The sequence below is a fragment of the Chionomys nivalis genome, chromosome 3 (assembly GCF_950005125.1).
Source record: "Chionomys nivalis chromosome 3, mChiNiv1.1, whole genome shotgun sequence".
Lineage (NCBI taxonomy): Eukaryota > Metazoa > Chordata > Mammalia > Rodentia > Cricetidae > Chionomys > Chionomys nivalis.
Window position 1 is genome coordinate 110,485,390 of NC_080088.1, and position 18,332 is coordinate 110,503,721.

The following is an 18,332-nucleotide window of genomic DNA, read 5'->3' on the forward strand; positions in this document are numbered from 1 at the left end:
TTCCTCCTTCTGTTTTTCGGGATAAGGTCTTTCTTTGTAGCCCAGGCCTCAGCGATGCTCTCCATCATGCTTCCTTCCACTACACTAATTTGCTTTTTATTATTTATTTATTTATTTATTTGATTTTTCGAGACAGGGTTTCTCCGTAGCTTTTGGTTCCTGTCCTGGAACTAGCTCTTGTAGACCAGGCTGGCCTCGAACTCACAGAGATCCGCCTGCCTCTGCCTCTGCCTCCCGAGTGCTGGGATTAAAGGTGTACGCCACCACCGCCTGGTTTATGTTTTTTAAACATAAATCTTTGATTTAGAAATAAGAAACATTTTTACTTTAAATTACTTAAAAAAAAAATAAGATTTAGAAACTAAGCATGGTAGCCGAGCGATGGTGGCGCACTATCCCAGCACTCAGGTGGCAGAGGCAGGCCACAGCATGAGGTCCAGGACAGTCAAGATTACACAGAGAAACCCTGTCTCAAAAGATGAAAAACAAGTGAAAAAGAGGGGGAGGGAGGGAGACACATGCACGCACACGCATGCACACATGCAAAGGGACTTAGAAATCTGAACTGTTTCATTTAAAATTTTAAAATTTAAAAATATTGTCAGGCATGGTATTGAATGCCTACAATCTCAGTTCTGTTGAGGCAGAGGCAGGAGGATTGAGTGTTCAAATCCTGGCTATGCTATATAGCAAGACCCTGTTTCTAAAAACAAAAAGCAACAAAACAAAAAAGAAATAATTGGGCAGAGGCAGGGAGCGTGGGGAGATAGCTCAGTAAAGTGTTTGTTCTGCAAGCACAAGAACGTGAGTCTGATCTCCAACATCCACATAAACGCTGAGCATGGTAGCACACACTACTGCTGACACACACTTATAGCTGGGGCTGGGGGGGTGGAAACAGGGAGCCTCTGGCTCAGATGCCCCAAGTTTCCTGTTTCTGTTGCAAAACAATCAATGTATGTGTCCAGAGAGGAGCTCAGAAAAGACAGATTTGCTTTATGACAACCCGTGTTCACGGTGTCTAATCCTACCAGAGCTTAACTCAGTCAGCAGAAAGACGTTACTACATTTATGAGGGTCCTACTCCTCCACCTTAAGCCACAGACTTCCCACCAGGCCCCACTTCATTGGACATTGCAGCACTGGAAACTAAGCCGTTATGTGAGGATTTTGTTTTTATTGAGACAGGGTCACATGTATCTTTGGTTGTTCTTTTTTTTTTTTAATATTTACTTATTATGTATACAATATTCTGTCTGTGTGTCTGCCTGCAGGCCAGAAGAGGGCACCAGACCTCATTACAGATGGTTGTGAGCCACCATGTGGTTGCTGGGAATTGAACTCGGGACCTTTGGAAGAGCAGGCAATGCTCTTAACCACTGAGCCATCTCTCCAGCCCCCTCTTTGGTTGTTCTTAAACTTACTATGTAATCCAGGTTGACTTGAACTTCTAAGCCTCTTGCCTCTACTTCCCGAGTACTGGCATTATAGGTGTTGCCACCACACCTGATATATATGGTACTGAGGACCGCACCTCCTGTCATTTATTAGGACCACAAGGAATAAGCTATTGAATGTTTTCTATCTTAAGTTTCACCTTTTATTCTTCTTTTAGGTTGGTGGCACTAAGGCTGGTGTAGTCCGGTTTCTTGGAGAGACTGACTTTGCCAAGGGGGAGTGGTGTGGTGTGGAATTAGATGAACCCTTGGGGAAGAATGATGGTGCTGTTGCTGGAACAAGGTTGGTTTGTAATTGTGTGATACTGCTTCTCCCTCATCCATATAGGTGTGTGCTAGCAGAACTCACCACACATGGGTAATAAAGTGGAAATGGCTGTCTGAGGAGCTATACACTTTGTTTTGTTTAGTGAGACACTCTTACTCTTTGGAACAGGCTGGCCTGGGTCTGCTTGTGTAACCCAGGCTAGCCTGGGACTTGTGGCAGTCTTCCTGCCCAACTCAGTCTTCCAAGAACTAAAGATATGAGCTACTGTGACTGACTAGGAGCTATACTTTTACTATATCTGTCTGTCTGTCTGTCTATCCTAGGAGCTATACTTTTATTATTTATTCTGGTAGATATATTTTTATTATTATTTATTCATTAGTTTGTTTGTTGGTTTATTTATTTACTTTTTGAGACAGGGTCTCTTTATGTAGTTGTGGCTGTCCTGGAACTTGCTATGTAGACCAGAGGCCTCTATCTCACAGATATCTACCTGCTTTTGCCTCCCAGTGCTGGGATTAAAGGTGTATATCACAACATCTAGACTTTTTTATTGCTGGGACCTAACTAGAAAATATTTTTTAATATTTATTTATTTATTTATTTATTTATTTATTTATTTATTATGTATACAATATTCTGTCTGTGTGTATGTCTGCAGGCCAGAAGAGGGCACCAGACCTCATTCCAGATGGTTGTGAGCCACCATGTGGTTGCCGTGTATCGAACTCAGGACCTTTGGAAGAGCAGGCAATGCTCTTAACCGCTGAGCCATCTCTCCAGCCCTAGAAAATATTTTTTGTTTGTTTTTGTTTTTAATGCATATTCATATGCACATGTGTACATGTTAGAAGAAAGCTTTAGGTGTCAGCTTCAAGATTCCTCATTGTTCTGGAGTTTCCAATTAGGCTAGAGCAGCTGGCCATTGAGTATCACTCTGCACAGCAAAGATCTTTTTCTTTCTGGCTTTCTTTTTTGAAAGTAGTGGGTCTCAAGCTGGGTGGTAGTGGTGCATGTCCTTAATCCCAACACTCTGGAGGCAGAGGCAGGCAGATCTCTGTAAGTTTGAGACCAGCCTGGTCTACAAGAGCGAGTTCAAGACAGGCTCCAAAGCAACACAGAGAAACCCTGTCTTAAAAAACAAAACATAAACCAAAAAAAGAGAGAAAGTAGTGGGCCTCTACAAGTTCCTGAGCATCAGGAGAAGAGTTGTGGCAAAGAGAAGGTAACAGCCTTAATTAGAAAAAGAAATGTAAAATGTGTCTTCGTTTCGGATTAGAATCCATCTGTAAAATGTGTCTTCATGTCTGATTAGAATCCATCTGTGCTCGGGAACTAGCCGCCAAGCACCCCTCCTGTTGTAAGAGCACTCCTGCTCTGCCCTTGGAGTAGAGGGATGTACAAGGATTTCTCCTCCTTTTTGGGCTCACATAGCTCAAGTTGGCCTCGAATTACTCAAGTAGCCAAGGCTGCTCCTGAGCTCCTTGATCCTCTTCATCTCCGAAGTGCTTGGATTTTAGTGCATGGAGTCATGCCTGGCTTAGAATGTTTCCTCTTCAGATGTTCTGACAACCTTGGGTGAGGTGTGAGATGATGCATGGTTGTTATTGGTGTACAGTATGTGGATCGTGACATCTAGTTAACATTGACCTATATGAACTTTAACCCCCCAAACATCATGACTCACAGAGATAAAAATCTCTCAGTAAAAACGATTATGAAGCCATCTCACTTTTTTGTGTGTGTCCTGTGTATCAAAAACCAAACACCAGGTCTCTCACACGGAAGCAAGCCTTTACCACTGAGCCACATCCTCTCTGCCCCAAAGCCATCCATCCTGTTTCTTTTTTTTTTTTTTTTTTTTTTTTTTTTTTTTTTTTTGGTTTTTCGAGACAGGGTTTCTCTGTGGCTTTGGAGCCTGTCCTGGAACTAGTTCTGTAGACCAGGCTGGTCTCGAACTCACAGAGATCCACCTGCCTCTGCCTCCCGAGTGCTGGGATTAAAGGCGTGTGCCACCATCGCCCGGCCATCCTGTTTCTTAAGCATTGTAATTGCCACAATCTCTAGTGTCCTCAGATAACTGACACTTCTAGTTTACTTTGGTGGATCTGCCAGAGTCGGGGTCTTGTTTGTCATGACTCTACTAAGTAGGGTCCCTAAGTCTGTACACTCATGTCCTTACATAATCTCACACATTTTGAGTTGGAAGAGTGTTTGGTTATAGTTGTTATTTTTTGTAATTAAGTTGTATTTGTTCCTCCTTTTATTTATCTCTAAAGGTATTTTCAGTGTCAGCCCAAGTATGGATTGTTTGCTCCTGTCCACAAAGTGACAAAGATTGGCTTCCCTTCTACTACACCAGCCAAAGCCAAAGCAGCTGCTGTGAGGCGAGTGATGGCCACCACGCCCGCCAACCTGAAGCGCAGCCCCTCCGCCTCCTCTCTCAGCTCCATGAGCTCTGTGGCCTCTTCTGTGAGCAGCAAACCCAGCCGAACAGGACTAGTAAGCCTCCCCTCCTTCCTGAGGCACCAAATGCCCACAGCCAGTGCCCCGCTTTGCTTGTGTGTGCTGAGTGTCGGCTGTAGCTTGTTGTGAAAGTCTGTGTGAGGAGGCAGTTTTGGAGCTGTGACTCCTGCAAGTCCATGAGTTTTGGAATAGGAATTTTAGCCGCACTTTTATTCATAGTAGCTTTAATGCATGTTCTTGGGAAGTCTGTAGTAACTACCTGTTTATTATTTGAAATTATTTGGGCCCAAATGTCAGGGAAATTGGAGGGATCCCATTCATCGTGGGCATAAGTCTCTTTCTCTTTGACGTCTAACAATTTTAGGGACCAGTGTATTTTGAGAGAATTTAATGCTTTATAATTTTAGTGTAGTCTAATCTATTACTAATGTGTGAGTGCTCCTATGTGGACCGGATGATTCTGAGTGATCTTTTGGAACTTGAAGATGCTAGGAAGAGCCTTGTTGGGTTTTGTTTTCTCTCTTCATCTCTTTCTCTTGGTCCCTTTTTCTCTTCTCCTTTTCCCACTTAGAACATTGAAAGTGGAATTGCTGGAGTTAAAGCAGCACCTTGTTCTTTTTGTGAATATGATATAGTATTCAGATTATTTTGATGTCATCCCTTGCCCTTAATTTTTTTTCTTAGAAACGAGGCAGGTGTTGTTTATATCAGAAATGGCAGTAAGATTCTATTCCCACCTGAATTCAGGATGTCAACTTTTTGATGTGGACTCGAGGCAACAGTTAGAAAGTAAGATGGTGACTTCAGCACTAGGGTTCCAGTCCTTGATCTCATTTACCTTCTATTCAGGAAGAGAGAGGAGGGAGCGGTGAAGTCTCTTAAGTGGTTGTAATACTCTTCTGCCAGTGAGCTGCAGGTAAAATAAACATGACTCAGACTGTTTTAGTTTGCATCCTTAACAGTACAGTTAAAAATGATTCTCAGGAGAAAAATATCACAGGAGCAGTGGAGTGGAGGTGGAGAGCAAGGCTCAGTGCATCCCGGCATGGACGTCACTCTGCGGTCTTGGAACAGTTCCATGACATGTCTGCTCTGGAGGAGTCCTTCCCTGAGGAACTGTTACCAGCTTGTCAATTATCTCCATTTCTTTAGGGAATACCAAGCTCTCCCGGTATCCTTCAGTCTCCCCTCCTAACATTTAGCAGACAAATTTTGATTTCTCATAGCTCAGTTCATTTATAGAAGAAAACTATCAAGAGCTATCTTCTTGTCTTGTGAGACAGTTTTGTTTCTTGGTATATTTCTGTGGAGTAGCTATAGTTTCTGATAGAAATGACAGGATGAGCATAATGGGGATACAACATAATGTGATTTTAACTTTTCTTGAGAAGTGTATTTGGTAGATAGAAATTGAAAAGTTTATATTTTTGAATGATTGATTTATCTGTGTGTATGTGTGTGCATGCGTGTGCGCATGTAGGTGTGTATCGGGCACTTTGGAGCTGGCATTTGTGGGACACCTGGTTTCTTAGGTGAGTGCTGGAATCAGAACTCTGGTCCTCCTGATTTCACAGCAAGCACTCTTAGCCACTGAGCCATCTCTACAGCCCCCAGAAAAGTTAGTATTTAGTTAATTCTTCAGTAACTATAGTGTCTCACTGTTAGGGAACATGTTCCTATTGGGCATTGTGCATCTTGTCATGCCTTGGAATTGTATTTACCTCTGGGACCTTCCCTTTCCTTTGCTGCCCTAATGTGTGCATAGTACTTGTTTTTGTCTTCACAGTTCCCAGCATCCAACTTTGCAGACATGGTGCTGTTGAACGAAGTAGATCACAATCTAACTGAAGCTGAAGTGCCTGATCTAGTCATCTGCATGCTGTTCAACAGCTACCCTTGCATTTCTTTGGGATTTTACAAATCCTTCATCGTCCCTATGAGTTTTCAAGGGCCCTCGCGGCAAATCTGTGCACATGGTTTGGTGACCTCACACTTAATGTACTCATGGAGATGTTAGTGAGAAGTATAACTTAACCATGCAGCAAGGCGGGAAAGCTGGACTAATGCTAAAAAGAGAGAAATGGACTTTGTGCCCAGTATATTTAAATAATTCAAAAAATTCCACAAAATGAACAACAAAAGGCAGTGTAAGTTTGATTGGATTCCTTTGCTCATCCAATCAGATTGATGGATTAATTGATGAAGATCCCCATTGTCTGCTCCCTGAGATGAGGGCTCGATAGACTGACCTAGAGCAGAGGAAGCAAAGGGCGAATTGATCTGGATCCAACAACTTTTAAGTCAAGGCCATGGACAAACATTTTCAAACACCTTCCCGGCCTGCAGAGAGGAATGTGCTTCATTTTGTCCAGTTCCCTGCTGCCACTTCGGCAGGTCATTTCCTCTGGGTTTTATCCGACTGTTAGCTTCAAGATAGAGATGGATAGATGACAAGAAAACCCATTCTTTCTCAGGGTCCTTCAGCCCTTGTCTCAGCTACCTCCTGTCCTTCTGTTTTCCTTCTTCCTTCCTGCCCCACTGTTGCCCTCTTGTCTTCTTCCCTCTTACCATTTCTTTTTCTTCATAGGTTTCTCTTTTTCTTCCCATCTTCTCATTTCCTTTTCCTTCTGTGTGTGACTGTCTGACTGTCTTTCTTCACCCAGACTTTGCTTTGAAATCTTATAAATATCTAGTGATTGGGATCCAAATCCTAGAGACCAGGTTCCAGCGTGATATCTTCCAAGTTTTTCCTTTGCAAAGAAAAATGTAGGAAATCCTGACAAAAATCCACCTGTTCCATCAGTTGAAGAGCTGTGGCTCTGAGGGTGGTGTCTTCATTTCCTAACAATGTTTGGAAGCTTTACAAACTCAGCCTTAAGACCAAGATCAAAAGGTTAGCCATATGTTGTTATCAGAAGATAACAATAGCTCAGGCTAAAGTAGTTTAAAGAACTTTGGTATGTTTTGTTTTGTTTTGAGACAGGGTTTTACTCTATAGCCCAGGCTGGCTTCGAGCTCATTGGCAGTTCCCCTGCCTCAGCTTCTTGAGTACTGGATTACAGATGTGAGCTGTTATATCTGACTTTAGACAAACTTTTAAAATTGGTTTTATGAAAACTGTCTAGATTCCTCCAGTCCCTGTCAGCTGAGCTCAGAGTACCCATGTTTGAGCTACACATTGATCTTCTAAACGTCCTCTCAACTTTGCTGTGAGCTTCTCTATCTCTTTGTTGTTGTTGTTTTAAGAGGTCTTTTTTTTTTTTTTTTTTTTTGTGAGAACTTTGCCTAATATTTTGCAGACTCACAAGCTGGGACCGCACTTTTGCTTTGCCGAGGAGATGCCTGCTATGCATGCATGCATTGCTCATTCCTTTCCTCCCCGGTAGCACCATCGCCCTTCACTTCTCTGACTTTCCTTTGCAGTTGACTGAAACCTCCTCCCGCTACGCCCGCAAGATCTCGGGCACCACTGCCCTCCAGGAGGCGTTGAAGGAGAAGCAGCAGCACATTGAACAGCTGCTGGCTGAGCGGGACCTGGAGCGGGCCGAGGTGGCCAAGGCTACCAGCCACGTGGGGGAGATAGAGCAGGAGCTAGCCCTGGCCCGAGATGGGCATGACCAGGTGAAGTCTGGTGTTGATCTTGTGGATATGGTGGTGGTTTCTAAATTGAGTGATGAGGCTAAAAAGAGTGCCTGGTGTTTGGAGCCAGGGAGTTGGAGCTGAACATAGGAAATGAGAATCAATTTCTGAGCTTGTTGGAAAGCTGTGGTCTGGGTTCCAGTTTCCATCATCATAAAGTTTTGTTCTTCTTGATTTTATCTTAGCCATTTGGTCTTTATGTCTAGGCTTTGAGTCTGTCTGCATTAACTGATCATTACTAGGACCTTAGTGATCACAGATGTTGTTTGTAGATTATTATTGACATATGTTTCATCTTGGAAAAGCTGAGACTTGTTTTACTGTTGCCTTCTGTTGCTATATGATGTGGAGTTTTTTGTCATCTAGTTTACAGGAAAGTTGCCAGGAATAACCACCTGAGATAGAAAGTGTTAGAATGTATCAAGACTGATGCCCACCCATCGTGGTCACACTTAGGCATACCCATTTGGAAGTATCCCTGGGCTACTCACTAACATTCTTGCTTCCCCAGCATGTCCTGGAACTGGAAGCCAAGATGGACCAGCTGCGAACAATGGTAGAAGCTGCTGATAGGGAGAAAGTGGAGCTCCTCAACCAACTAGAAGAGGAGAGAAGGTGATCCTTGAGTGTAATCTTTTTTCAATGTTGTCTTAGCAAGAAATTTACTGTCAACAACTTTGTTGACAAAACCCAGGGACTGACTGTGTTCAGCCAAAACTGATGTCTGATATGTGGAGAGAGTGGGCATTGATGGAGCTTCTCCTGACTTTATTAATAGATCCTTACTGCCACTGAATGCTAAACCTCCCGAGGATAACTTTAGTCAGCATCACTAAAGGAAATTCCAGCCTGGTTTCTCTTACCTAGTCTTTATAAAGAAACTTAATCTTATTTGTTTTTCAAGACAGGGTTTCTCGGTGTAGCTCTGGCTGTCCTGGAACTCAGTCTGTATACCAGGCTGGCCTTGAACTTAGAGAGCCTTCTGCCTTTGCCTCCCAAGTGTGGGATTAAAGGCATTGTTCTACCAAACCTGGCTAAGACTTATTTATTTTATTTTTTAATGTGCATTGAGTACATGTATGTCTGAGTGAAAGTAGCATATTCTCTGGAAATGGAGCTGCCATGTGGGTACTGGGCATTGAACCCAGGTCATCTGTAAGAACAACCAGTGTTTTTAACCATTGAGCCATTTCTCCAGCCCCCTGGTTGATTTGATCTTGATTGATCCATTCTGGTATGTGTGCCCAAGGGAAACAATTGATTTTTTTCTTTTCAAATTTTTTTACCAAATGCCTTCTAGAATTGATTGATACCTAGATAAAATTTGGAATTTCTAAATAACTACAGCACAGCTTTTATACACTAGTGCTCTAAAGATGCACACCTTTATTATCTATGTCTCTATATTCACCAGGGAGCGGCTCTTCCTGTCTGCTCTGGGGTAAGGTATTCCTTAGCACTTTCCTCAATGCTTTGTTTCGGTTTTACTCCACAGGAAGGTTGAGGACCTTCAGTTCCGAGTAGAAGAAGAATCAATTACCAAAGGCGATCTTGAGGTAAACCCTTCTAGCTCTCTAAAGCCTTTCTGGATGCCATTGTTGAGAAATACGAATGATACACTGGGCCAGGGATCCTTGTCAGAACAGCTGGTCAAGAGGATGTCGGGCATCCCGCCTCTGGTCACTTGGGTTGTGCTGAGGATGGTTGGTTCTTGCACCTGTGATTGCAGTATCCTAATCCATGCAGCAATTAAAATGTTCAGCACTCTTCTTGTGCTTCAAATTGGAAGCTAATTGGATTTAATCAAGTCATAAATCTGGCAGTGTGTGTTAAGACAGTCTTAGTAAAACTCTGCTTGCTCCTCAGATGCTGGAAATAGCATTGTAAAAAAAACTAAGTTTCAACATAATAGTGCATAGCAAAGCATCTTTGTTGTGGCTCTGCTTTGTTCTGTAGTGGGGCAGAACAAATCCTTTATAACACTATAAAAGTAAACAGTGTGTTCTCGTAGTTTATTTTATTTATTTATTTATTTCATTTATTTATTTATTGCTGCCAGGGATTAGATAGTTTCTTTTTTTAAATAATGTAGTTACCAAAAACCAGGAGCAATTTATGCCACTTCTATGGCATACTTAAAAGTCACCCATTTTCAACCGGGCAGTGGTGGCACACGCCTTTAATCCCAGCACTCTAGAGGAAAAGGCAAGCAGATCTCTGTGAGTTCAAGGCCAGCCTGGTCTACAAGAGTTTGTTCCAGGACAGGCTCCAAAAAAACAAAACAAAACAAAAAAAACACCCATTTTCCTATAATAGTAGGTTTCTTATTTTCTTAACAATTACAATTAGTTTTGAATTATATACTGCTGTTAAATGGTTTGGATGTTTTTTAAGCCACTGCCACATATATGACAAATATAAATTATTAACTTTTTCAAAATTTGAAGATTCTTCATAGCATTTTGTAAAAATTGTACTTGTCTATACAGTCTTTGACTATTGAGTGGACCTAGAGACATGGCCTCACTATGTAGCTGGCTGGTCTAGAACTTACAATTCAAGTCAGGCTTGCCTCAGATTATAGTCGTGCACCACCATGCCCAGCAGACGATATATGTATATGTGTGTGTGTTTTATTGTTGTTGTTGTTGGGTTTCTTTTAGTTGTTGTTTGTTTGCCACCGTCAAGATTTTGGAGTTTGTTGGCTTAAATTTAAGGAGTCCTTCCAAACAGGAACTTTGATTTCTTTGGAAATAGATATATTTTTATAGTCAATAAAGAATAAAGGGAACAGTTTCTGAGTTGTGATTTTATAAGGTCTAGAATTTAATGGCTTACTAATAATTTAGTAGAGACCTTCTTCACCCATTTCATATGTAGTCGCATCCTTCAGTTGACTTCTGTGCTGTTGTCGTCCATTTAAAACCCCAAGTCTCACTGGAAATGTCATGTCGCCATCTCATTCATGAGAATTACCGCCTCTCGAGTTTGGAAAGATTGAGTTAAAGTATTTACATTAGCAGTAGGCTAGTATAGTCTGTTTGATAAACTTACTTGAAATTATTAATCAAAAAGTTATATTGAAACCCTAACACAGATTGAAACTTTAGTTGAACTCTTTTGTTTCCTTTTTTTATTTTTATTTTTTACTGATAGCAAGAGAGCCAGATTTCTGAAGATGCTGAGAATGTAAGAGGGCACTTAACCGTGTGGGTATTTCCCTTAACTCAGATTGGTCCAGATTAAAGTGCTTACTGATACACTCAAATACTAACTGCATAATCTGACCTTGGGACTTTCCCCTTAGTGTTGCTGTGCATGTGGCTTTCAAAGCAAGTGCATTTGTATCTTTTAGAAACTGTATGTACTGATTAAGTTCTGTGGATTAATCTGTTTAAGTATAGGTAAATATTTGCTTTTTAAAGACGTTTTACTAAAAAGGAAAGAAATTGTATGAGGGCATGGCCTCCTTCACCTCACTCATCATGTTTTCTAATTTTGGTAGAATGACTTCAAAAGGGATGCTGGTGAGGGGAGCATAAACACCTGAGCTGAGAACTGTGGAAATGCTGGGAGACACTTCCCAACTAGTCTGACCTCCTGACCCCAGCCTAGATGCTCTGGTTGCTTTTGTGCATGCTCCTACTGCTCGCCAGTGTAGCTGATAAGAAATCCCAGCTTGTGTTTATTCCTCCTGTCTGCAAGTAGAGACCAGTATTCCTCCCTGAATATGCAGGGTATTGTAAGTCACTGTCATCGAGGGAGCTTTTCCTAGCAGCAGGTGTGGTGCTGGTTCTCCCTCTTCTTCCTGAGATTCCTCCCCCAGTAAAGACTACCAAAGTGGCCTCCAGAACACTGCTTCTTGTACACACTGCCAGCTGTGCTACCAATGGAGAAGACCTGAAACCTCTCGCTTTGATTTTCCGGTTCAAAGGAACAAAACCAAAACAAAGACTTTTTCTCTGACCACACATTGACTGAGCTAGAGAACTCACATTAACATTTTGATGAGGGTTCCTTTTTGCGAAGCTACTTCAGTGATCTGGGTCTCTCTCTTCTCTCCATCCAGAACAGGTTTTGTTGCCTCCAGTGTCAGTGTGCATGGGACCTCCCTCCTGCCTCTCTGTGTGCTTCTTGCAAGGCCTTTGCTCTCCTTCCAAGCCCTTATCCCAAGATTTTCCTCTTGGGATGCCACATCTTTGTCTCAGAAAGCAATCATTTTGAAGGGCTGTCCTGTTCAGTGTCACACTTTTAGCATAGGCTGTGGCATGGAGGTGGGTTACTGGTAAAAGTCCACTGTCAGCACCCCCTTCTATAAGGGGGGGGGCAGGGTTCTTTGCTTCACTCAGCTGGAAGGTCTGAATGGGGGAAATAGTATATGAATTTTTTTTTTTTTGTTTCTGTCTCTCTCTCTTCCCCTCCCCCTCCCTCCCTTTCTTTCTATTTTTTTGTTTGTTTTGTTTTTTTGAGACAGTTTTTCTCTATAGCCTTGGCTGTTTGACTGTCCTGGACCTCACTCTGTAGACCAGGCTGGCCTCGAACTCACAGATCCGCCTGCCCCTGTTCCCCTGCCCCAACCCCCAGTGCTGGGATTAAAGGTGTGTACCACCACCTCCAGGTTCTCTTTTCTTCCCTTCCCTTCCTTCCTTTTTTTCTTTCTTTCGGTTTTTTGAGACAGGGTTTCTCTGTAGCTTTGGAGCCTGTCCTGGAACTAGCTCTTGTAGATCAGGTTAGCCTCGAACTGGCTGTGCTGGGATTAAAGGCATGTGTCACCACCGCCCAGCACTTTTTTTTTTTGTTTTTTGAGACAGGGTTTCTCTGTGGTTTTGAAGCCTGTCCTGGAACTAGCTCTTGTAGCTCTTGTAGACCAGGCTGGTCTCGAACTCACAGAGATCCGCCTGCCTCTGCCTCCCAAGTGCTGGTATTAAAGGCGTGCGCCACCACCGCCCGGCTGTTTGTTTCTTTTAAAGACAAGGTCTTATTCTGTAGCCCAGGATGCTCTTGAACCTGTGGTGATCCTCCTGCCTCAAGCTGCTTAATGCTGGAACTAGTAAAAACCAGCTCTCTTGCCTTTTTTTTTTTTTTTTAATGGGATTTGGCTATGGAATAATAGGCTGGTCTAGAATCTGCTCTATAACCTGGCCTCTATCTCCTTGTCTCTGCTTTCTCGGGTGCTGGGACTATGTAGGCTTGCATCACCATGCCTGGCTGGATATTTGTTTTTTATCTGCACATAGTGAGTGACCTTTTCCTTGAGCTTGAATTCCTGAAGCTATAACTGTAACTACATAGATCTGGATTAAGTTATTTTCTTGGTAAAAGAAGAGTATTGAATAGCTTCTCTCTGCAGTACACATGGATGCAGGGGACTGTCCAGACAACAGAATATAGAAAGTGTAAGTGAAGAATGGTTTTTGTTTTTGTTTTTAAAAAAAAAAGCCTGTCGGGCTGGAGAGATGGCTCAGTGGTTAAGAGCATCGCCTGCTCTTCTAAAGGTCCTGAGTTCAATTCCCAGCAACCACATGGTGGCTCACAACCATCTATAATGAGATCTGGTGCCCTCTTCTGGACTGTAGACATATACACAGGCTTACTATTGTATACATAATAAATAATTATTATTTAAAAAAAAAAAAAGCCTTCTGTCTGAGTGTGGTGGTGCACACCTTCAATCCCAGGATGTAGAGGCAGGTGGATCTCTGAGATCTAGACCAGCTTGCTCTAAGTGGAGTTCCAGGGCAGCCAGTACTATATAATGAGATCCAGTCTCAAAAAAATGTTTTCTGTTCACTTTTTAGGTATCCTGTAATGGTTGTTTATGCTTGGTTCATAAACAAAGTGACCCCTTGAGTGCCTTGCAGTCACCAGAATACCAACGAACATGTTCATAGCTTGGACTGTCTACTCAGGCTCTATACTGCCAGGTGTCACTTTGTTATGACCTGTTATAATTTTCTCACTGCCCATAGTTGTTCAGACTGATATCTTAAGTTAATCCTGATATTGTCAGTCAATTGTCCTAGTGACAAGTTGGGTAAGAGAGATGGTGGAGGAAGTACTTTAAGACTGCTACCAGGATTATTTCAAGTGGAGCAAGACTCAGCCACACTTGAACCTGTTAGGCAGAGCGAACTGCCTGGGTACCAGTCAGGTAACTGGGTTTGTGGAAAGGGAGTCATAGTGAGTGTGAGGTTCCGAGGATCCCACTCATATTGCATTGTCATCCTTTCCTGTCTTCTGCGCTGGTAAGAATGACTCCATTTTAGGATAAAAATAAGTCCCTTACATCTGGAGTGTAGCTTTTCTTTTGCTGAGATCTTCTTAGTTGACATTTTTCATAGGAAGAGGCAGTGGTGGGTAGTCGTTACTAAATATTGTCTTTGTAATCTTGAATCTTCCCCTCTTCTCCACAGACAGTTAAGCCTTTGAAAAATCCTGGTTGGGAGACAGTTAGAGCGTCTGCAGCTCATATTCTGCTGTAGAGAACCTCAGCCAGAGCCCCTCGCCCACTTCTGCAGACACCACCGGCCTGAATTGTTCTTCTTTTGAGACAAGGTCTTACCCTATAGCACAGCCCTTGAACTCACTATGTTGGCCCAGGCTAGCCTTGTACTTGGCAGCAATCCTCCTGCCGCAGTGTCACAAGAGCTGAGATTGTAGGTTTAAATTACCACACCCAGCCCAGGTCCTTCTTATTAAAATGATTCTTCTACTCTTTTTTTATTACAAGTTGTTTGCCAGATCCAGCAGTCTGCTCTGGGGACCTACTGAATGCTTGAAGATTTGTGGCATTGTCTTTCTCTACCTATAGGTGAAAGTGGTGATCTTTTTGAGGGTCAGACAACCTTGTGAAGTCCCTGAGTCAGTTACATACACATTAATGTCAAGTAGCCATAGCTGGGGGAGGGAGGGAAGGAAGATGGTAGAGGAGTATTAACTATTCTAATTTGTGCTGATAAACTTCACTTATCAAGATAACATATTTTTGGCTGCATGCATCTGAAACCTCATCTTGCCTCATGTGTTTTCCATTTTTTTTCTTTCTCAACAGACTAGCTCATGCCCTCCCCCCACCTTCATTCCTTTGTTCATAGCGTCCATCCTCACTCCCTCGTTCCCTCGCAGCTCCATCCTGTTTCTTTCTCTGTTCCCCTTTATGTTCATCCTTTGGCAGAAAGTACTGGTGGCTCGGCCTGCATGCCGCTCTCTCCTCTTGTGCTGGCATGTCATGGTGGCACTGTTGTGTTCTTTTCCTCTTCCCTTTTACTAACAGACGCAGACCAAACTGGAGCATGCCCGCATTAAGGAGCTTGAACAGAGCCTGCTCTTTGAAAAGACCAAAGCTGACAAACTCCAGAGGGAGTTAGAAGACACTAGGGTAATGGTTTTCACTATTTAATGAAGCAGCTTCACGCGTGTGAGTGGTGGACACATCGGTGACATGTCTGCTGTTGGCCTGAGCCTTGACCCAGTGGTTCAGCCTGAGTTTGGTCTCAGTTCCGCTCAGGTATTCATGAGCACAGAGTGATGAGTAGGTGCAGGTGTTTTATGTAAAGTATTTTGTCAAAAGAAAAGACTCAACCAAAATCAGATTAGAAACCTTAAAACTATAAAAACTCCATGGTTACCCACAGCTGTTTTCGAGGTTTCCACAAGCAGTCAGTTGTCCTCTTGTCCTCATCGTCCTAGCCACAGGGTTTAGTGATCCATGCTACTTCCTGCACTTGCTCTGGCCTGTTGAGAAAAAGAAGTGGAAACATTAGCTCTTTTTGATGATATATTATAAGGACTTTGACCCCAATTATCTTTTTCTTTTCTTTTTTCCCCTCTTGATGGCTGAGCTAACATCTCCCTTCTTTCTGTCACCAAGGTTAAAAATCTCAGCGGTTAGAAAGAACAGGTGTATTGGGAAAAGAATGAATTACTTGGGGGCTTGGGCATCAGTCCTGTTTTAATTAATATATTAAAGCACCTATAGAAGTGTCATGCCATGCATTCTCAGTAGGTGATATTATCTCACCCTTCTATAGATTTTTATAGAGCAAGGATACTAAGCACAAGTTGTTAAAATTTTTGTTTCCAGTTACACAGCAAATAGTAATAGTGGAGCTCGAATTTCCCTCCAGGTCATTTGGCTCCAGAATCTGTGCCTTAACTGTTACAGGATGGACTCTTTTAATTTGTGCTAAAAGAGATAATCAGCATCACTCACATGTAAAAATATATATTCATGTATGTACCTGTTAAATCATGTTTGACTGTGATTGACCTTTAAATTTTAAAAATTACTTTTTATCTGTCCAATCAAATTTGTTACCTTGACTTTTCTTTTGAATCAATAGTATTTGTAGAATTCTTTCAGTGTGAAATCATTGATATAAAAATTTAGACAAATGAGTAATCTTCCTTTTCTCAATCATAAGTTTTTTTTTCTAATGAAGAAAAGAGGGTAGGGAGATAGCTCATTTGGTAAGGTGCTTGTCTTGCAAGCATGAGGAGCTGAGGTTAGTCCTCAGAATCCAAGGAGAAAAAAGCCGGGCATGGTGGTGCACGCTTGTAATCCCAGCCCTGGGGAGGCAGAGGCAGGATTCCTGAAACCTGCTTGGTAGCTAGCCAGTCTGGTCTACTTGGCAAACTTCAAGTCAATGAGAGACCCTGTTTAAAAAACTAAGGTGGTCAGAGCCTAAGGAAGACAGTTGCTATTTCATCTGGCTTCCATATGCATTGTGCACATATACACATACAGACACACAGGTGTGTGCACAGACACACGTACATACAAATAATAAATGAGTAGATAAATAAAGGTGGGCATAGTGGCTCAGGCCTGTAATCCTAGCACTTGGGATGCTGAAACAGGAGCATTGCCACATGTTCAGGGCTAGCCTCGGTCACACAAACCAAAGCCAGTCTCAGTACAGAGTTAAGACCCCATCTAAAAAAAGCAAAAGCAAAAAGGAGAAGAAAGAAGTGGTTTTAGTTGGCTTCAGAAATTAATGAAAGGTTCCCAGCATATTTGGTAAGGAAAAAATTGAAAGAACGAGAAAAGAATAAGTGATAATTTGGTATCATTTCTGTACAAGCTGAGGATGCAAGGCTTGATCTGGGAAGTCCGCGGGGCTTAGGAGATAGAGAGCCTTTGGTTTGACTGAAGTAAGGAAATACACTTTTTTTTTTTTTTTTTTTTTTTTTACTTCTAAACCCATGTCTTTTCTGCTGGATAATAAGGAATTCATTTGCAAATGGACTTCTGCAGCCATTTCAAATTAAAGTTTGCAACTCTCCATAGCAATGTCTTCTGTTGGTCCTCACTCTTGGTATGCCAAGAGTGAAAATGACTAGTGGTCCCTCAAATCCCCACACCCCCTGCAGTCCTTTTTAGAAAGCATTTTAGAATTTCCCTAAACTTTAAGTCCAGTTCATACCCCCTCACCTGTGCCGTAGGAATGTGAGCAAAGGTAAGAAACAGTTCCCGACCTTATGGCCGTAAACTAGCAGAACTGCAACTGAGGGCAGACTTTGTGAGGTCAAACTTAAAATAGAAGTGACAGAGAGCCACATAAAGAACCGTCATCCTGGGAGCTGGAGAGAAGGCTCAGCGGTTAAGAGCATTGTCTGCTCTGCCAGAGGTCCTGAGTTCAATTCCCAGCAACCACGTGGTGGCTCACAACCATCTGTAATGAGTTCTGGTGCCCTCTTCAGGCATGCACACAGACAGAACACTGTATACATAATGAATAAATTAAAAAAAAAAAAGAAAAGAACCGTCATCCTAATATTTGAATTGACGCTCTCACCTATTGAGTTTGGTGATCTTATGTTGTAACCTTGCAGCAAGGGGTTCATTGATGCTTTATATCTAAGAAATTCACGGATCCTCCCCTCTCTTGAGAACAGAATATAAATGAATTAACATGATTAATCTCAAGCATATATATAACCACGAAGTACTACAGCTTCAGTCAGCTCTGAGTAGTGACTGTGCAATGCATCCCTCCCTCTGTTCTGGACATCTTACTGAGCATCACAGCATTCTGGGGTGGGCAGAGGAAGCAGAAGACACTTGCCCTGTGTTCTCTGTCCCTGTAAGGCAACATAGGAAAAGTTTGTTGAAATCTGGGACCAATGGGACTTTAAAACTAGTTGTATCCCCTTCTGTTTCCCAGGTTAGTTAAGTAAGATACCATTTCACACATATTCTTTGTACCAAACTGAGAGGCTAGGAGGAAGCAGTAGAGAAAATTTTTCTTAGACTAAAAGGCACAAGTTGAGAAAGTGTGTGGTTTTTTTCCCTTAAAACTCCAGTGCTCAGGTAGATTCCTAGTGTGTGGAAGTAGCAAGAGTCTTGTAATTAAATCACACATTCCATTGTGTACATACTGATGCTGAGAACCACTGGGTTAGGGAAATAAGATGCATACATCAGAGTGTTGACAGAGTTACAAAAGCCAGAAAAGGGTCTTTCTGTGAGAGTCTAATATATAATTGCAGGTAAGTTATCT

General features: G+C 42.3%; 1 protein-coding gene across 4 annotated transcripts in view; it reads left to right on the forward strand.

Annotated features, from left to right (window-relative positions):
* The window catches only part of Clip1 (CAP-Gly domain containing linker protein 1), a 104,887-nt gene that overhangs the window by 19,964 nt on the left and 66,591 nt on the right, over window positions 1–18,332 (forward strand). For 2 of the 4 annotated variants that reach the window (XM_057765883.1, XM_057765886.1), the window contains exons 4-8: window positions 1,616–1,740; window positions 4,005–4,227; window positions 7,615–7,812; window positions 8,342–8,445; window positions 9,326–9,386. In XM_057765883.1, coding sequence (XP_057621866.1) covers window positions 1,616–1,740; window positions 4,005–4,227; window positions 7,615–7,812; window positions 8,342–8,445; window positions 9,326–9,386 — 711 coding nt within the window. Of the gene's footprint in view, window positions 1–1,615; window positions 1,741–4,004; window positions 4,228–7,614; window positions 7,813–8,341; window positions 8,446–9,325; window positions 9,387–10,986; window positions 11,020–15,103; window positions 15,209–18,332 lie in introns of all 4 variants that reach the window. The other 2 variants (XM_057765884.1, XM_057765885.1) reach the window with 2 other exon arrangements.